This window comes from Ornithodoros turicata, chromosome 3 (assembly GCF_037126465.1).
Source record: "Ornithodoros turicata isolate Travis chromosome 3, ASM3712646v1, whole genome shotgun sequence".
NCBI lineage: Eukaryota > Metazoa > Arthropoda > Arachnida > Ixodida > Argasidae > Ornithodoros > Ornithodoros turicata.
In genome coordinates, this window is record NC_088203.1 from 30,847,101 (window position 1) to 30,868,613 (window position 21,513).

General features: G+C 46.4%; 2 protein-coding genes across 2 annotated transcripts; both read right to left on the reverse strand.

The window, feature by feature from the left end:
- Nucleotides 1–373: 373 nt before the first annotated feature.
- Nucleotides 374–7,317, reverse strand: LOC135390147 (uncharacterized). Its single transcript, XM_064620135.1, has 2 exons — nt 6,927–7,317; nt 374–890 (listed from the first exon to the last, which is right to left on the reverse strand). Exons 1-2 carry the CDS (start codon nt 7,199–7,201, stop codon nt 650–652), a joined length of 516 nt encoding a protein of 171 aa, XP_064476205.1. The 5' UTR covers nt 7,202–7,317; the 3' UTR covers nt 374–649.
- A 6,835-nt stretch (nt 7,318–14,152) lies between these two features.
- LOC135390148 (uncharacterized) lies at nt 14,153–21,479 on the reverse strand. Its single transcript, XM_064620136.1, has 2 exons — nt 18,465–21,479; nt 14,153–14,611 (listed from the first exon to the last, which is right to left on the reverse strand). Exons 1-2 carry the CDS (start codon nt 18,737–18,739, stop codon nt 14,371–14,373), a joined length of 516 nt encoding a protein of 171 aa, XP_064476206.1. The 5' UTR covers nt 18,740–21,479; the 3' UTR covers nt 14,153–14,370.
- Between the last annotated feature and the right edge of the window lie 34 nt (nt 21,480–21,513).

Sequence of the window (21,513 nt, forward strand, 5' to 3'; positions counted from 1 at the left end):
ATATGATACGAAATATAGCCACCAAAAGAACAAAACGCGACAAATAGTGCTGCATACATAATACATATTCGACAGTGTTGCCCGCTGCACAGGGGGTCGTTCGACACCAGGCGTCGCGCCACTGCACAATGCCGGATTTTTAATTATAAATTAAAAATATTTAGAGAGCGTTGTCGGCCGTATGATTTCGCATAAGGGATTTACAAGCAACAAAGTCTCAAGCCACGTCGCCAGCATATCCTGCTTGCCTACTGCTTTACAGTACCGTTAACTCTCTTGAATTCACGAATGACGTGGTCGAAGCATTTGATGTGTTGCGGTTTGCATTTACCGCCTTCTACCCCCAACTCGACTACATAACAAGGACAAACACTGATGATCAGTACACTATATTGAAAACCTCACAACGGAACATCGAAAATGCAAATTGTCATAACGTTATTAAGCATTTTGTATTGCTGAGCAAATACATATGTATATGTCTTGGTCCAATCGGCTTTGTCAAGTGTAAGAGGCCTGGCAGACGGCGGATACATGACTGAATGCTATACAAGAAAACGAAACAAACTGTTCGCACAAAACTACGGGAAGACATTCCTTCCCATTTTCTCATTTACAATTACTATTGAAACGATTTGTGAAAAGCGGCCTAGTCGAGGTCGAATACATATACCGTCTCCCCATGTTCCATCTGGTTGAAGATTGCGAGCGGAAGAGATGCGTTGCTTCGGTTCCCACGGGTGGATTCGATGTTTCCTGCGGTGGTGGTCTCGTTACGCACCTCAGTATTGGTATCTACGTTAGGCTTGACGCTGTCCTTTATGTACTTGACGGCGATAAAGGCTAAGGCTGCCGTCACGATCGATATTCCAGAGAGAGCCATGCACAGTCTGGAACGAAAAAGTGTAAGAACTATAGTCGGTCCACATTCATAGCACCTTTCGTCGAGCTCGACACAGGACCAGACACGTTCGACTATCAAGTTGACTTATAGTGTCTGGCACAAAAATGGGAAGACGCTGGTCGATGACGGCCTGTGATGACAAAGTGGCGGTCCACATGACGAAGAAAAGACGCTGTCCTCCCAGAGGTTACCGCTTCAGAGACAAATTCGAGAAAGTCCTATCATGCTCCGAATAGGAGATGAACATATCAGTGATTACTGGAAAATACAAAATGTCGCAGGAGAATCGGACCCCATGAATTTAGAACATGCCTCATGCCAGGGCGAATGAAAATGGAGCGACTTTGCCTCGTAACAGAATGGAATCCAGCTGATCCTGTTGACTGCGCCATGTCAGGCACAAATGGGAAGATGGCGTGACCCCGCTGGTCGGTATCGGCCAGTGGCGGCCCCATTTGGGCAGGAACAGCAGGCGATTTACCAAAGGCAAGACACACGTTTATTAAGGCTTCAGGTTGGTAAACGGCCGAATCAAAGAGTTCATATAAATGTTACGCTGGCCGATGTTAATGTCGACGCTGGCCGATGAACTCCCGTGGCCTCGCTCGCGCCCATCGCTTTTGTGGATGGGCGATGCCACGATGAAGACGACGATTGGTCGGTGGCAGTGATGATGATGCTGATGCTGATCACAATAGTAAACTTTCATGCGATTTTAGCTGTACAAACATCATCATAAAAACATCATCAAATCAATTTCAGGTTTCGTTGTCCTTATTTCGTAATACGTAATGAAAAGCTGATTAAATGGGACAAAAAATGCGTACTTTCTGTATCTTCTTCATGTTGACTTGAACTACATATGGTGCAACATGCGAATGAATGTTTGTCGTTCGTACCTTGCGCAATATGTGGTTTTTTTGCGCATTTTATGTGGTTGATAATACAGAGTTTTACGTAGATGGGTAGAAATCCAGCGAACCGGTAGAATGTAGGAAGGGAGTTGCCTCAGGACAGAAGCCGCCGATATTTCGAACAGAGACTGTTCTTCTTCTGGGCACCGTCCTCATCATTGGCATGGTATTTAAAGGGTTAGGTGTGACGTGTTTAAAGGTTCATGCGAATTGTGGGTCAACAGCCCGGAGGGAAGAAAGGTTCCGTACGGGTTTTTACGGCCGGAGTGAATGGCTGCTTTGTTAGAGTGTGGAGGGGATTATGTGAACGTAGTGATCTAGGCTACAGACCGGTTACAGAAAAATGGAAGGTTCACGAACACGTGGACGAAACGGGACAACAGGCAAGAATTGGCAAGCATAGAGAAAGATAAGGAGGTTAGTGGTTACGCGGGGAAAATACCAGAACCAGCAAAGGTTTTTTTTTTATGTATATATTTGTTTTGTTTGTTTGTTTTACGTAGGTGGACCAAAATTCAAGCGCTCTAACACAAGTTGCGGCCTTTCCCCGCGCACGCCTTGTAGAATATGGTCTGCAGAACGCTGGGTCTGCGTCCTCGCTTGCGGCACCGCTGCTAACAGCCAAGACTTACAAAAGAAAAAGAAATAACAAAAATCGTCAAGACACTGCTTCGTTAATTCTATAATTAATTGGTATGCCGTCAATGTTTTGGGTTGTTTGCGGACGACCCGCCCACATTGATTTTTGCCGGAGAAGTACTCAACCCAGTGGAGTGTCTTCGCGTCATCTTTGAAAAATCGCGGGGCGCAGTCAAAACTCAAAGCATACGGAGTGGGAACGACGCTTTGCTTTCACGCCCCAAAGTGTTTGATATCCCTATTCTAAATATTTCCTAAAGAACCACTGCAAGTGAATATAGGAGAGAACAGCGCATTTGGGTCAAAATTAGTGATTAAAGGGACTGGAAGTGAGTGGGAAAGAAACTCCTTGATTTTCTGAAAGCTTCAGATACGTCAGCTCTGCTGTACACTGAGCGATTACGTTTTTTTTTAGAAAAATAATTTCAAAGATTGCTGGGCCAAGCAAAATTTGCAGACTCCAAGACGCGGCAACCCTGAGGCGGAGCACACGCCTTCATCTATTGAAAACGCAAGCGACTAGGCTACAGGGTTGCGAAATGGGATCACCCATTTTATTCCGAGGAATGAAGATTTGTGATAATTTCATTCCTTTCAATTCCTCGGAATGAAAAGGAATGGTCAATTCGCACACCTGGAATGGCTTGGCAACCCCATTCCATTCCTTTAATTACACCAATAAAAGAATTAGGACCGGTACAGTAGTGCTATAGAGGAGATTGACATAACCTTGTCTTTGTGCTTTTTCTGTGCTAGGTAATTTCGCCTTCCTCCTCTTCTTCCTCCTCTTCATTGGCATCATCATTACAGGTGGTTCCCACTAAAGTAACTGGTGCAAGTGATATGGGGTTGCGGGCCTCACACTAGTGAAGCCAAAATCTCCATTTTATTTTTTCTTGAAACCAAACCAAACCATCGCCCTTGACCGTGTGGTACAATATACCATTACATTCCAATTCCATTCCGCCTGCGAAAAAATGCCCAATTCCATTCCCATTCCAATCCCAGGACAGTTTCCGCCATTTCATTCCAATTCCATTCCGGGCTCTGATAAATCTGGAATGATTCCGGAATCATTCCAACTCCGGAGTGGCAACTCCGCAACCCTGCTAGGCTAGCGATCTGGCAGGTCGTGGAAAACTGCAACCTGAGCTTCGTGGTCGAACATGCACGTTTGGGGCATTCCGGAATACTAGAATGTAAGCCAGACTTCCGTAGAAACCGCCTGGACGCGAGGTTTCGCACACTACAGCGATACCAAGTGACTTTCACAGTTTTCTGGTCACTCTGCTGTCTGCTCACGCCAGGGCCGAGAATAACGGTAGACGAGCAGGCGATACGGAGACGCGGAGAGAGAGAGAGAGAGAGGAAGGCCAACAGATGGCGCACATCGCAGATATTTCTTACAGGTTGCAACAGTTTAAATCGAACATCTCAAAAATTGCTACAGTCGACCCCCGTTTATCCGGACGGTGCCGTTCCCGGCGAAATCGTCCGGATACCGGGGCATCCGGATAAATGAAACGACCGAATAGAAACGTCCTACAGAGCAAGGTTTAATAAAACACAGAAATCTCGTCAATGACAGCTGTTATATAGTAGTGTAGGCACTCGATTCCTGCAAACTTTTACTAATTGCATAGAGTTGAGCCACGCTGTTGCGCTGCTCGAAGAATGTCAGTGCGGACGCAAAGTGTCAATGTCGGAGCCTTGTTTCTCACTGGCGTCATCGGCACTGTCTTGCTGCACATCATTGGAGGCAACAGCAGCAATCACACCGTCATCAATCATAGCTGCACACGCGTCATCATCCTTGTCAACGTAATCAGAAACCGCAGCATCATGTACGGCAGTCGCAGTGAGCCTCTGCATCAGGGATCGCAGCTCAGCTAGGGGAATGCCTTCATCCGCCAACGGGCCGTAAGCAGCAGGCCCTCGGGTTGGAGTTTTCCCCTCTAGAACGGGACAGTTGCTCGAGATATTTCCAAATGACTCGACTGGTCAACGTGACCCAACGCACACTAATAGAAAATGGGGTCATCGTGCACGGTTGTCTCCCCTACGGAGGAATGTAGGTCCCTGACGTGTGACGGGAATAACCCCAACACAGCGAAAAGGGTGACGAAGCGGGGTCAGCGTCTCCTCTTACTCACGGTAGTCCGGATATCTGAAGCTGGATTACAAGAATTTTCGACTTTCGTTCCCTGGAATTCTTGTCCGAGTCCGGAAGCTGAAGTCCGGATAAACGAGAACAAAATACATGGAGGAAAATCCGTTCCCGTGCCTTTTGTCCGGATACCACGGGATCCGGATAAATGAAGTCCGGATAAACGGGGGTCGACTGTATTATTATTCAAAACTGGTCTAATAGGAATTAGTAACCTGTCTCAAAATGGGTTGCGTTATACTTCAGTATGACATGATACCTGGCCGCCAATCCGGAGCTGGCTCCCATTAGTTTCCTCAGTTAATGCAGAAGGTCGCCACCGTTCAGTTTCTAGGAGCGTTCAAAATAATTAGTAAGGAAAGTACGGCGAACTGAGAGGCAAGCTCTACATGATGGTATCCTAAACCTTGGTGGTTATATTTCACTCTACAGTCCCTTTCAAATGCATTGAGTTCAGCTAGTAACGAACCTGTACAGTTTCAATCGACTCTACAGTAAACGATCTACTGCGTTACGCCTACCTACGCCTACCTAGCGTGCAATATTTGAGTGTCACTCTAGACTATCGCGCGGTGTCCGAGGCTCACCTTGGGGATTATCAACCCCGATGTCAAACACAACGACCACGTCTTCTTGTACAACAATACGTCAACAAACACAGTTTCTGGTGACAGCTATACTAGGTGTTTCATCAACCATATATATAGGGAGGAAATGTAGCCGAAGCTCTCTGGCTGCACGTAGAACATATGTTTATAGGCCCCAAACGTCGCCAAATCAGCACTGGGCAGCTGTTCCGCTTTATTAGTGCGCAGGTGGGCCCACCTGCGCACTGCTGACGATGGCCCAATAAGGCTGATGAGGCTGATCACCTCTCACATTGGGGCAAAGGAAAGACTGGTCTCCGAAGATGCGCAATCAACAACAACAACAACAACAAAAGGTGTTCCTTCACGAATTTTTGGCGGACGATCTACCGACCGGATTTTTGTTCTGAAAACGGCTACGATATCAGGTCACCGAAAGGAACAGATGTTTGCATTGGGACAGCTTCTATAATTAAAAAGTTAATTAACGATTTTTAGGTAATTAGTCATTTGTCGGTCGAGCAACATATGGCCAAGAACGTCCGCTGGCCTAGAGATGATAGAAGTGAAAACAGCATGTCTATAGCCCTTAGTTTTTCATGAAAAATCTGTATCGCCTAAAAAAAGACACCCTGTACATACATACATACAGGAAAGCACGCTATAGAGAAATATGCAACCCACGGCATTTATCTCTAGTGAACTTTCGCCTCCTATATTACAAGCAATTTTCTCAAATTTCAGTTGAAAGAGGTTCAACAACTTTATTCTGAGATGATGAATGGCGAGTTTCATTGCCAGGGGCGATAATCTACCCCATTGCTAGATTAAAGTTCGTGAATTGAATTCTGAAATTTGCAAATCAACGTATATTTTTCAGCCGAAAAATGCATGTCTCTCGCATCTGGGATTTACGCCCACTCCATTACAATTCCTACTCCAATGGTAATAGCGGGAAGGAAAAATGCGGGACGCGCATATCGACTGTCACAATCAACCCGCCTTTTCAGAGAGCTGGCGCCACCGCTCGGCTAACTGGCTTAGTAGAACGGTTGTTAACCATGGCGTCAACTAAAACCATAATTAATTAGGGTAACTGGACATAACCTGAAGTTCATGGACCGTCCGGGATGCAACAGTTTACCTGGGGGGGGGGGAGGGGTACTCATTCTGGGGGGAAATTCTTCTGCTGTGGGTTCAGTCGTTTGCACAGATAACGAAAAAAGCCAAATATCCCTTGCTGCATTTATCTTTCAAATGCTGAACGAACATGCCACTGGCATCAAAAATTCTTCCGCTCCATAAGTTCACGAAATGTTGTCCCTCACCACAACTATGTGCAACCCGATACCATGTGGATACGATTGGCAGATGACGAATGACAGTCTCATTGTTTAGCCAAAGTCCCGATAGAATACGCCACTGTCTTGCGCATGCTCCGTTAACATTTTATGAAATGGCCCATTCTGCGTGAGGCCGACTCCGCGCTTCCCGGAAGGTCGTGCCCTGTGGTGCCAATGGGCCGATCTGTGATATTTTCTTGTTAAGATTTCCCACAGTTCGGCCAAGCTCTATTCTTGCAGAAGAGTGTCTCAGAAAAGCGTAAAGTTTGATTGAGTTTGATTGTAGGAAAAAGTCTTAGTCTCCGCAGTATATTTAATGCTTCCTCAGATAGGGTACCTCAGTAAAGAAGCAATGATAAAAGAATCACATACCGCAAGATTTTAGATTTGTAGATTGAATGTCCCATGAGTGCGGCAGTGATGAGGGCGATCCTGGGATTGATTGCAGGCCTGGACGCCGCAGGGGACTGTTCTTCGGCATCTGCAGAGGATATTTTGTTGCGTACATTGCTCGTCGTTGTTCTCGTGGATGGGCCCTTGGACAGGCCAGAGGTGAAGAGGGTGCCCGTAGCATATTCCCCGGAGATCTCTTGTATACCCGTGGGCAGTTCCGGGGACATAGACTCTTCTTTCGGGGATGACGACATGGGGGAGCGATGGTTCGGTGGTTATCATGCGGCAATATACTACACGTTTGACGGGGAACGGAGCCAGTAGAGCCGTGACACGATAAACAAGTGTGGGCGAGTGAGGCGGCACTGGATCGAACGTTTCGGACCTGGATTAGGCTGAAAGGCACGTGCTTCAGGTGATGGCGATGATTGTGGGCATGAGTGAATGAATGAGAAGTGGAAATAAAGTGACGTGTTTTTTCTGCTCAGTCGCAAATCAGAGCTACGCCACAAGATCATCAAGCACAGTGGGCCACAGAAATTGATGAGTGACGACAATGTATAGAGTCGCCATTCCTGTTTTCATTGTTCTCTTGAAAAATATTTATTGCGCCTGTACTGCTGGTGTCTCACTTGTCAAGATGGGAAGGATCTTTGGTTCGATAAACCATAGCCTCCATAGTATACCGGGTGTCCCACGGATATAAGACAGTTGCCAACGTCGGCCCGATGTTGACGAAAAAACGCAACATGACGCCGACACTGCCACCTTGTGACCGATATCACGTTGAAGTTGGCAATGTCGGTTCGGTGTTTGCCGAAACAAGCGACATGTAGCCGACAATGCCAACTTCCGACCGATATCACGTTGAAGTTGGCAAAGTTGGCACGGTGTTGACCGAAACAACCGACATGTGGCCGACACTGCCAACTTCCGACCGACATCCAACAACAACAACAACATAGATGAATGGATGATGATGATGTGGGATGTTTCCCTGCGTTGAGTGCAGGACCCTACCCCATTCCAAAAAGGTTCACATGAAAGGATGACGAGGGAAGGAAATCGTGAAGGAGGCCGGTGGCCCTCAGAAAGGAAAGAAGAGCGCCAAGTGCACGGCACTGGTGTCCAGGGTTACTCCATGGGCCGAGAACTTTGCAGATGTGATGTTGAATGGCCTCTGATCCAGCATTTCAAGTTGAGATTTAAAGGCCCGTCGCTCGCGTACGTACTGGCTGCAGTCTTCGAGAATGTGTCGGATTGTTGCCGGGAAACCAAAAGTTGTACACAGCACCGTGGTGCTGTGGCCCAGCCTATACCGGAGTGCAGGGGTGAATGCGACGCTAAGTCGTAAACGACGCACAAGAGACGTAAAGAGGCGAGGGAAACCGCCTGGCATTTCAAATGAAAGCGTTGGGTCAACAGTATACAGAAGCGACCACCGGGTGATGTCATGACACCATTCCTGATGGGCCTAAGGCGACGTCAACGCGGACAAGAGGGAGCGCCTATCTCCATTCGAAAGTATGATGGAGACTGCTGAGCGGCGATGGTGAGCTGCAGCAGCTGCCCGATCCGCTACCTCATTGCCTCTTATTCCAATGTGGCTAGGGACCCATTCGAGGGTGAGCCGACATCCAGCAGAAGTTAGCAGTGGCGGCTTGATGTTGACCGACAGCAGCGAGATGACTCTGACAATGCCAACTTGCGACCGACATCTCACAGCGGTTGACGATGTCGGCTTGATGATCACAGAAACCAGCGACATGACGCAGACAATGGCTTTTGATCGACCTACTTGGTGTCCCGCGCCAAAAGCAGTAGGAAACACATTCGTTACGTTGTTGTCGAGTTAATTCTAATTGCCAAAGGGATTCGGATGATTGCCAAAGCCTCTCTCAGAAGGCAACTTCTGAGACAGACTTTGGCACTCTGCAATGCGGGAAACTGTGTTAGTGATGACTGTGTGGCAGGGCCGGCGATTGCGCGGGGGGCGTAAAGCGACCGCCTTTGGCCCCGCGCACGAAGCCCTCAACCAGGGATTACCTTTTTTTTAAATATCAAGTATACACTTAATCGTGTGAAACAGGCCCCGCGATGTGCCTTTGTCTCAGGCCCCGCACACCCCTAGCACCGGCCCCTGCTCTGTGGCTATTCATCCAGCTTACCGACGCCTTTTGTAACACTTGCTCTCGGTTGACTTTGTTCCCAGTTTGTGACCAGCTTGCTACCTTTCCTTTCCCTCTTTTTCCTATGCTAAGACTATAGGTACATCCCATTTTGTCACGGTACAACGCCATTTCGTCAGGCTACTTATTGCTCCTGTACCCTTTTGCAAGTAGATTCTCCAAGCACAAAACAGTGAAATGCAAGCGAGCTGCTGGATCCGTGAAGCGGGCAGCCTTCGTTTGTAAGTCCCTATCTGTGTCCATGCACTTCGTCCGTCGTCGGTCTATGTTATCCAAGACCCCTACATCTCCAGCAAATGCTGCCCGCTTCAAAAGGTTCTGTTTGTTACTCAGCTATTACATGCGTCTTATCAATTTCTTAAATCCAATGTGTCAAGACTTTGAACAATTTCATGGCAGACTCATGTTATCTCATTCAACTGGATACGCTGGATGTCGAAGCATTCAGGAGCGCCGAAAACTATAGCAGCAGCTGTGGAAGGCCTGTCGCCATGTTTAGCCACGTACAGTGAAAAGAACCCTTGCACAAGCTGTGGAACAGCACCGAACAACCTAGGTTTGTGAACATCGCTTCTGCGGGGTCGCTTACTTCTTATGATCAATTTTGTACATGCAGTTCCACTTTGCTTGTGCCATCTGCATTCCAGGAGTAAAGGCAGTACGTGTCCACTTCGGATGCTGACCTCTGGCCACTGGTGTCATCGAACGCCGTTTCATCGACACCTGACCAGTCTGACGAGCCTTTTACGTATTTCACACGTTCCCGCAAGAAAAAGCGGCGGCCGCCAATTCGATGAAACGTCATGAAATGTCGGTTCCATGTAGATGAAACGTCGATGATGGCGTTCGATTAAATGTCACGGAACTCTGACCATTCTGCACTTCAGCGCAAGACATGTTACCAGAAAAAAAAGAAAAAGAACGGACTTTTTAGGACCACTCAATGCTTCATAGAGAGACATGTCAACCCGCTGCATAGTACACTGCGTGGCAATGCTCTACTTTGATTAAAGTTCAATTTCTTCTTCTTTTTTTCTTTTTTTTTTTTGCAGTCCGGTGTCCTGGAGAACTAGACGGCATTCTGGAAGCTATGGAAATACTATAGACTTCGCCGTCGCTGGACGTACGTAGGAGGATATAAACTTTATATTGACATTTTGTTTCGCTTGTTTTGACACTTGGCAGTAACAATCGAACTTAAAATGGAATTTCATAATCATTTTTGCTGAGCATGAAGTTTCATGATCACATCACAGGAAAGATATATCAATTCTTGAGATGTGTATATGGGGTATAGGGGTTTAGATAATAGAAGAAATATTTATTACATACCAGGGGAGTGTGATACAGAAGCTTCGACAAACACAGTGTGGTGCCAATGGACTCATTATAACCTTTTACCCTATACCGTAAACCGTGCTCTTACCGTATACTGTGTGCAGTCGCATACATTCAAAACTTCTATTTGTGCATACAATTTTATATAACTGCATACAACCCATACATAAGGGTCTGACTTTCGGGTTCAAAATTTCTAACGGATTTGTCAGGGGAGATCGTTCGACATTTTTAAGCCTTGACTGGATTTGATTTAGCACACTCTGCAAACTGCGGATTTGATTTAAATCGGATTTGTTCCCTCAAATCAGCATCAGATGTGCTTCATATTGTTCGTCAAATAAAATTTGCGTCAGGCGTGCATACAGAATACTACAAAATAGTATGAAATATGATTGGAATTCGGGGGGGGGGGGGAATGATTTAAGTCGAACTGGTCCAAAACATATTGGAAGGAATAATCTGGAAGATTCAGATTCAACTTGAGAGTCAGGTCCTACTAATAAATATGTAAATTATACCTACTACACTTTGGAGTGAAGATACATAATATTGGCTCAGTTCCACCAACTTGAGTTGACACTTTAACCGAGATCAGTCTTCCCTAAACTTGTTGTTAATCGTCAACACGATTGCACCAAAGCTGAATAGCGAGATTTCCCTCAGGGTCACAGAGCCGTTGGTAACACACACACCATGTTTAGAGACGTCTAATCTTAGTTCAACTGTTAACTTGCGTTGGTGACACCGAGCCCTGAACCCAGTTGAAACATAGAAATGCTAACAAAGATATCCTTGATATGATTCATAATTTAAAAACCAGAGACCAGAGGACAAAAAACGAAGTTATAGTTGAGGTTTAAGTTATGGATCTATACCAGCAGCTCGCTTGCTACCTCTATATCCTCTCGTTATTGATATGATTATTATGGGTATTCTTTTCTAATTACACGAACAGCACATCAGGGTATCTCTATTTCTGGGGTCTAGTTCTGAGGCCTAGACAGCCCCAGACTCAACTGACAAATGGAGATCGACTTTTAGATCACGTGTTCAAGCGCGGCTAAAAACTGCCGTGAGAGATATCCCACGGCCAGGTCCAGTGGCCAAGTTAACTTCCTACAATGATGGCATTCCACACTGAGACTCTGAGGCGACCCAGGTTCGAATCCGGGCGCCGGCTCTGCTTTCCTGGGGTTTTGCCTGATATAATCATATAACTTAGAATCATATACCTCTAGCAATCATATTGCTTAGATATAATCAACAAGAATTGGCCGAGGTAGATCGCAATTAGGGACGTCTCAGACACGTAAGCCTCAAACGCCCAGAAATTAACGAATTCAATATCTTAGGGAAAATACTCATTTTCCTGAGTTGGTTGAATTCCTGAGATGCTTCACAACGAATGTCAGCACAGCTCCCTGTGAAGTCGTCCCAGGATGCACGCTCCCCTCTGCGATAGTCGTGACGTCCCCCGAGTGTTGCTAACCATGGAAATCAGGTCCACCACCACCACCCTCGCCGTGAGAGAGGGCGCGCATTCAGATGTCACACCGTGTAAATCCCTTGGCCGCCGTGGTCGCAACGACGCCACAATGGCATAAGCGGTTGTCGACTGAGCAACTTCTCTTGTGCAAGCATTTTTTCCCCTTGTGCGCCATTGCTCACTTATCTTCTCGTGTGACCTTGGCAACTAAATGATCAGGATATCGAGAGTGCACGCTTCTATGAAAAAAGTCATCGTTGTGGAACCACGTAGTAGCCTATATTGTCTGAATATAAACAAAAAGCTCACAAATACAAAGTTGCTGTGATGAAATGAATTCATAAAAGATAATTTTTAAGAAAGGATCTCCAGAAGATCTGTGCTTATACAATGCAGAAGCGATGTCAGTGACTGGTCCTGGTTATGTGCCTGCAATAGTTAACATCCGTCCGCCTTTCGCACGTCATCATTCCTTCATCTGTTATCACATCATCTCAGCTCATCCTGGGTACAGTCGTGACGCAGCCCACATTCGTGAGGCCAACAACGGCAAGCCGGTTTACGTCACCACCACCACCACCACCAGCATCCAAAAGAAATGATGCTTCAAAAAAGTTTGCAGCCTCTGTGTGTAGTGTCTTTCGCAGAGGCAGTCCTACAAAGGCATATATACTGTTACGAAATGATAAATCAATATAGCAGCAGCAGCGCTTGTCGACTGCATAGGTGGGGAAGTTACTTTTATTTTGTAGTGCACTACCGTTACTCACTACTTCTTCAAAAAGTAACGCGTTACGTTATTCGTTACTGTTGCGGTAGTAGGTAACGCGTTACTAACGCCGTTACTTCTGATAAGTAATGCCGTTACTTTTGCATTACTTCACCAGTTGTCCTCATAATATGTACCATTTGTGGTTGAGTCACATAAGTGCATTCCGCAAACCAATACAAGCAATGTTGAGCACAAACAAGGGCCACGCATGCACACAACTTACATGTACGATTTATTGCAACGCAGAAGTAGTTGATGTTCAAATTTTTCATCTGTGAGCTTCGCCCGTTTGGCTGAGAGGACATCTAATGACCAGTGAGTGCTCCTTGTCAAGGTTGATAGAGACGGTGACCTTTTATCTGACACAGTACAAATCCAAACAGCCAATCCCTTGGTACTTTGTTACTTGTTCAGAGGGTAGAGGCTATGTTGCTGTCGCTTACCAGCGAGAGTGAAAAATAGAGGTGGTAAACAAAGGTGACATCTCAACCAGCGTAGGTCAATGATCATTCTTTTGCGTTCTTCGTGGGTGCCGAGGTGACCCTCTTGTCATTGTTGAAGATGAATAGAAAAAATCGGGGATTTTCCAGGATTCTGCAGGTACGGTCCTCGCTCAAGCTTAGACGCTGAAGCAATGTTTCCGAACACGCAGTAACGCATAACGCCGTTACGCGTTAGTTAGTAAAAATGTAATGACGTTACGTTACTCATTACTTCTCTCCCAAATGTAATGCGTTACCATATTGCACTACCCGAATGTAACGCGTTACCGGTAACGCACTACTTTGTAACGCGTTACTCCCCACCTATGGTCGACTGCATCTAACAACTCTCTGTATATCAGTCTACAGGTTCGTTAGCATTTCTCTCCTATCTGCTACACGGGTGAAGTTTCCACAGCTCAGACTTGTGCTGAGCATCCCGGAAGCAACCGCTGCGTGACACGTGTGAAGACCAACAGAACTGGTTGTCAGTGATTGGCCTTCACCTGGAGCAAGGATCTTTAAAAGCAACGCAGCGCCGCCGCTATGGCGCTATGACCGCGCCACCGCTCGGCGTCTACATGGAGCGGCTTCACGAAAAGCTGCCCGTTCGCCCTACTCTGTCTTCTAGGTTACGCTAGTCAACATTGTGTTGCTTTCAGTGCCCTCTCGCTTCACAAAGTTGAAGCGCTTGCTTCGTAATAAATACGTTTGAATGAAATATGCGCAGTCTTGGAGCGAGATATTTCACACACATGTTCCCGACATCTTAACTTTCTTGAATTCACGAATGACGTGGTCGAAGCTTTTGATGTGTTGCGGTTTGCATTTACCGCCTTCTACCCCCAACTCGACTACATAACAAGGACAAACACTGATGATCACTACACTATATTGAAGACCTCACAACGGAACATCGAAAATGCAAATTGTCATAACGTTATTAAGCATTTTGTATTGCTGAGCAAATACATATGTATATGTCTTGGTCCAATCGGCTTTGTCAAGTGTAAGAGGCCTGGCAGACGGCGTGATACATGACTGAATGCTATACAAGAAAACGAAACAAACTGTTCGCACAAAACTACGGAAAGACATTCCCTTCCCATTTTCTCATTTACAATTACTATTGAAACGATTTGTGAAAAGCGGCCTAGTCGAGGTCGAATACATATACCGTCTCCCCATGTTCCATCTGGTTGAAGATTGCGAGCGGAAGAGATGCGTTGCTTCGGTTCCCACGGGTGGATTCGATGTTTCCTGCGGTGGTGGTCTCGTTACGCACCTCAGTATTAGAATCTACGTTAGGCTTGACGCTGTCCTTTATGTACTTGACGGCGATAAAGGCTAAGGCTGCCGTCACGATCGATATTCCAGAGAGAGCCATGCACAGTCTGGAACGAAAAAGTGTAAGAACTATATATAGTCGGTCCACATTCATAGCACCTTTCGTCGAGCTCGACACAGGACTAGACACGTTAGACTATCAAGTTGACTTATAGTGTCTGGCACAAAAATGGTAAGACGCTGGTCGATAACGGCCTGTGATGACAAAGTGGCGGTCCAGATGACGAAGAAAAGACGCTGTCCTCCCAGAGGTTACCGCTTCAGAGACAAATTCGAGAAAGTCCTATCATGCTCCGAATACGGAAAAAACTGCAATATGGGCTTAGTGGTCGAACGTGCACGTTTGGTGCATTTCGGAATACTAGAATGTAAGCCAGACACCCGTAGAAACCATAGATCGACAAGTTACCCGTCAAAAAGAACTCGTTACAAGTTAAGTTACCGTGTGCAAAATGTAACTAAGTTAATAAAAAAGTTATTTAGCCTGAAATGTAACTCGCAGTTACTGAGTTACTTAAAGAAAAGAACGAGTTACTTCCAAGTTACTTCGGACACAAAATAGCATTACGCAGGTGCAGCGCGCGTTAGCACTTGAGTTATACCCCTGTCACACGGGCATTTTCGATCCTGCTCGACCGAACCTGCTTGAACCCAATGCAGACCGGATGGTGCTACACGGCCGCTTCCAAGCAGGATCGAACTTTGATCCTGCTTGACTCAAGACAGTTCCCATAACAGGATTGAGAATTTCAAGACGGCTCGACGGACGCCAGATGCATCCTCGACCCCGGTGAACTGTCATAACTTAAGACGGACATGCGCGCGAAGCTACAAATGATGCTTACATCGGGATACGATAAATTACCACTAATATCGCTGTTATATAGGAAACGCGAAATTAATGAGTTCCGTTTATTCATTTGCACAGGTCAACCATTCAATACGCATTGAAAGTGGCCGTGTAGCAGCGTCAAAACTCGAGCGTGCTCGGGAAGCTCGATGCAGATCGGATTCGAGAAGGATCGAAATGCCCGTGTGACAGGGGTATTAGACATTGAGTTGCCTGCCGAGGAGTGCAACACGCTTAGTTTATGTCCAACAATAGACCTCTCCCTGTTTGTAAACAAATGACGTCATAGTGTTCGACAGCGCCACAAATTTGGTAGAATTGAACTACGCTCGAAGCTAGAGGTGAACAAGGTTGCGCCCGAAGGCCACGGTCTTGAGGGGATTACGATATGGTCCCTTAAAGGGACGCGACCCTCGGTCCTGCTTTTCTTTCAATGGGAGGCAGCGAACAGGTGCCCGTTCGTGGAACCCAGCCCTCTCCTTCCGATTTGTTTCGGTTTCAGTCTGTCTACCAATGTCATGATGACGTTTCTCTGATAGAGGTCTATTCGAACCCTTTGCATCTTACTCCCTGTGGGCGCACAATGGTTCAGCTTCATTTCAATGGCAGAGGTTCTTACTTCCTGAATAAAATACTGTCATTGATTGAATATGTTGTTTTATGGCAAAAAATGCCATGAAGGAACCAGAGAGAAAGCAAGAAAATATGTGGACAAGAGGGAAAAGCGAGTTAAAAGTAACTTGGAACTTAATCTAAGTTACTTTGGCAAAGTTACCTGAAAAAGGAACGAGTTCTTCTGAAAGTTACCACGGCGCAAAAGTACCGAGTTAAGTTACAAGTTACCGAAAAAAGGAACTTAGTTACAGTAACGAGTTACTTGTAACGAGTTACTTGTAACGAGTTACCTCGAACTCTGGTAGAAACCGCCTGGACGCGAGGTTTCGCACACTACAGCGATACCAAATGACTTGCGTAATACTTCAGTATGACATGATACCTGGCCGCCAATCCGGAGCTGGCTCCCATTAGTTCCCTCAGTTAATGCAGAAGGTCGCCACCGTTCAGTTTCAAAAGCGTTTAAAATAATTAGTAAGGAAAGTACGGCGAACTGATAGGCAAGCTCTACATGATGGTATCCTAAACCTTGGTGGTTATATTTCACTCAACAGTCCCTTTCAAATGCATTGAGTTCAGTTACTAACGAAACTGTACAGTTTCAATCGACTCTACAGTAAACGATCAACTGCGTTACGCCTACCTACGCCTACCTAGCGTGCAATATTTGAGTGTCACTCTAGACTATCGCGCGGTGTCCGAGGCTAACCTTGGGGCTTATCAACCCCGATGTCAAACACAACGACCACGTCTTCTTGTACGTCAACGAACACAGTTTCTGGTGACAGCTTTACTAGGTGTTTCATCAACTATATATATAGGGAGGAAATGTAGCCGAAGCTCTTTGGCTGCACGTAGAACATGTGTTTATAAGCCCCAAACGTCGCCAAATCAGCACTGGACAGCTGTTCCGGCTTTATTAGGCCATCGTCAGCGCAGGTGGGCCCACCTGCGCACTGCTGACGATGGCCCAATAAGGCTGATGAGGCTGCGCATATTGGGGGCAAAGGAAAGACTGGTCTCCGAAGATGCGCAATCAACAAAATAAATGAAAAAAAAAAAGGTGTTCCTTCACGAATTTTTGGCGGACGATCTACCGATCGGATTTTTGTTCTGAAAGCGGCTACGATATCAGGTCACCAAAAGGAACGGATGTTCTCATTGGGACAGCTTCTATAATTAAAAAGTTAATTAACGATTTTTCGGTAATTAGTTATTTGTCGGTCGAGCAACATATGGCCAAGAACGCCCGCTGGCCTAGAGGTGATAAAAGTGAAAACAGCATGTCTATAGCCCTTATAGTTTTTCATGAAAAATCAGTATCGCCTAAAAAAAGACATCCTGTATATACATACATACAGGAAAGCACGCTATAGAGAAATATGCAACCCACGGCATTTATCTCTAGTGAACTTTCGCCTCCTATACTACAAGCAATTTTCTCAAATTTCAGTTGAGAGAGATTCGACGACTGTATTCTGAGATGATGAATGGCGAGTTTCATCGCCAGGGGCGATAATCTACCCCATTGCTAGATTAAAGTTCGTGAATTGAATTCTGAAATTTGCAAATCAACGTATATTTTTCAGCCGAAAAATGCACGTCTCTCGCATCTCGGATTTACGCCCACTCCATTCCAATTCCTACTCCAATGGTAATAGCTGGAAGGAAAAAAAGCGGGACGCGCATATCGACTGTCACAATCAGCCCGCCTTTTCAGAGAGCTGGCGCCACCGCTCGGCTAACTGGCTTAGTAGAACGGTTGTTAATCATGGCGTCAACTAAAACCATAATCAATTAGGGTAACTGGACATAACCTGAAGTTCATGGACCGTCCGGGATGCAACAGTTTACCTAAGGGGGACGGGGGGGGGGGTACTCTAAGGGGGAATTCTTCTGCTGTGGGTTCAGTCGTTTGCACAGATAACGAAAAAAGCCAAACATCCCTTGCTGCATTTATCTTTGCAAATGCTGAACGAACATGCTACTGGCATAAAAAAGTCTTCCGCTCCATAAGTTCACGAAATGTTGTCTCTCACCACAACTATGTGCAACCCGATACCGTGTGGATACGAATGGCAGATGACGAAGGACAGTCTCATTGTTTAGCCAAAGTCCCGATAGAATACGCCACTGTCTTGCGCATGCTCCGTTAACATTTTATGAAATGGCCCATTCTGCGTGAGGCCGACTCCGCGCTTCCCGGAAGGTCGAGCCCTGTGATGCCAATGGGCCGATCTGCGGTATTTTCTTGTTAAGATTTCCCCCAGTTCGGCCAAGCTCTATTCTTGCAGAAGAGTGTCAGAGAAGCGTAAAATTTGATTGAGTTTGATTGTAGGAAAAAAAGCGTAAGGTCTTACAGTCTCCGCAGTATATTTAATGCTTCCCCAGATAGGGTACCTCAGTAAAGAAGCAATGAGAAAAGAATCACATACCGCAAGATTTTAGATTTGTAGATTGAATGTCCCATGAGTGCGGCAGTGATGAGGGCGATCCTGGGATTGATTGCAGGCCTGGACGCCGCAGGGGACTGTTCTTCGGCATCTGCGGAGGATATTTTGTTGCGTACATTGCTCGTCGTTGTGCTCGTGGATGGGCCCTTGGACAGGCCAGAGTTGAAGAGGGTGCCCGTAGCATATTCGCCGGAGATCTCTTGTATACCCGTGGGCAGTTCCGGGGACATAGACTCTTCTTTCGGGGATGACGACATGGGGGAGCGATGGTTCGGTGGTTATCATGCGGCAATATACTACAGGTTTGACGGGGAACGGAGCCAGTAGAACCGTGACACGATAAACAAGTATGGGCGAGTGAGGCGGCACTGGATCGAACGTTTCCGACCTGGATTAGGCTGAAAGGCACGTGCTTCAGGTGTTGGCGATGATTGTGGGCATGAGTGAATGAATGAGATGGTGGTGGTGGTGGTGGTGGTGGTGGTGGTGATAGGGCTTGCCGTTGTCGGCCTCACGTATGTGGGCAACGTCACGACTCACGCCCTGGGGGAATGTGCGTCCTGGGCCGACTTCTAAGGGAACTGTGCCGACATATGTCTGAAAGCGTCTGAGGAATGAATCAGAAGTGGAAATAAAGTGACGTGTTTTTTCTGCTCAGTCGCAAATCAGGGCTACGCCACAAGATCATCAAGCACAGTGGGCCACAGAAATTGATGAGTGACGATAATGTATAGTCGCCATTCCTGTTTTCATTGTTCTCTTGATAAATATTTATTGCGCCTGTACTGGTGTCTCACTTGTCAAGATGGGAAGGATCTTTGGTTCGATAAACCATAGCCTCCATAGTACGCCGGGTGTCCCACGGATATAAGACAGTTGCCAATGTCGGCCCGATGTTGACGGAAAAACGCAACATGACGCCGACACTGCCACCTTGTGACCGATATCACGTTGAAGTTAGGAATGTCGGTTCGGTGTTTGCCGAAACAAGCGACATGTAGCCGACAATGCCAACTTGCGACCGATATCACGTTGAAGTTGGCAATGTTGGCATGGTGTTGACCGAAACAAGTGACATGTGGCCCACATTGCCAACTTCCGACCGACATCCAGCAGAAGTTAGCAGTGGCGGCTTGATGTTGACCGACAGCAGCGAGATGACTCTGACAATGCCAACTTGCGACCGACATCCCACAGCGGTTGACGATGTCGGCTTGATGATCACAGAAACCAGCGATATGACGCAGACAATGGCTTTTGATCGACCTACTTGGTGTCCCGCGCCAAGAGCAGTAGGAAACACATTCGTTACGTTGTTGTCGAGTTAATTCTAATTGCCAAAGGAATTCGGATTGCCAAAGCCTCTCTCAGAAGGCAACTTCTGAGGCAGACTTTGGCAATCTGCAATGCGGGAAACTGTGTTAGTGATGCCTGTGTGGCAGGGCCGGCGATTGCGCGGGGGGCGTAAAGCGACCGCGTTTGGCCCCGCGCACGAAGCCCTCAACCAGGGATTACCTTTTTTTTAAATATCAAGTATACACTTAATCGTGTGAAACAGGCCCCGCGATGTGCCTTTGTCTCAGGCCCCGCACACCCCTAGCACCGGCCCCTGCTCTGTGGCTATTCATCCAGCTTACCGACGCCTTTTGTAACACTTGCTCTCGGTTGACTTTGTTCCCAGTTTGTGACCAGCTTGCTACCTTTCCTTTCCCTCTTTTTCCTATGCTAAGACTATAGGTACATCCCATTTTGTCACGGTACAACGCCATTTCGTCAGGCTACTTATTGCTCCTGTACCCTTTTGCAAGTAGATTCTCCAAGCACAAAACAGTGAAATGCAAGCGAGCTGCTGGATCCGTGAAGCGGGCAGCCTTCGTTTGTAAGTCCCTATCTGTGTCCATGCACTTCGTCCGTCGTCGGTCTATGTTATCCAAGACCCCTACATCTCCAGCAAATGCTGCCCGCTTCAAAAGGTTCTGTTTGTTACTCAGCTATTACATGCGTCTTATCAATTTCTTAAATCCAATGTGTCAAGACTTTGAACAATTTCATGGCAGACTCATGTTATCTCATTCAACTGGATACGCTGGATGTCGAAGCATTCAGGAGCGCCGAAAACTATAGCAGCAGCTGTGGAAGGCCTGTCGCCATGTTTAGCCACGTACAGTGAAAATAACCCTTGCACAAGCTGTGGAACAGCACCGAACAAGCTAGGTTTGTGAACATCGCTTCTGCGGGGTCGCTTACTTCTTATGATCAATTTTGTACATGCAGTTCCACTTTGCTTGTGCCATCTGCATTCCAGGAGTAAAGGCAGTACGTGTCCACTTCGGATGCTGACCTCTGGCCACTGGTGTCATCGAATGCCGTTTCATCGACACCTGACCAGTCTGACGAGCCTTTTACGTATTTCACACGTTGCCGCAAGAAAAAGCGGCGGCCGCCAATTCGATGAAACGTCATGAAATGTCGGTTCCATGTCGATGAAACGTCGATGATGGCGTTCGATTAAATGTCACGGAACTCTGACCATTCTGCACTTCAGCGCAAGACATGTTACCAGAAAAAAAAGAACGGACTTTTTAGGACCACTCAATGCTTCATAGAGAGACATGTCAACCCGCTGCATAGTACACTGCGTGGCAATGCTCTACTTTGATTAAAGTTCAATTTCTTCTTCTTTTTTTCTTTTTTTTTTTTGCAGTCCGGTGTCCTGGAGAACTAGACGGCATTCTGGAAGCTATGGAAATACTATAGACTTCGCCGTCGCTGGACGTACGTAGGAGGATATAAATTTTATATTGACATTTTGTTTCGCTTGTTTTGACACTTGGCAGTAACAATCGAACTTAAAATGGCATTTCATAATCATTTTTGCTGAGCATGAAGTTTCATGATCACATCACAGGAAAGATATATCAATTCTTGAGATGTGTATATGGGGTATAGGGGTTTAGATAATACAAGAAATATTTATTACATACCAGAGGAGTGTGATACAGAAGCTTCGACAAACACAGTGTGGTGCCAA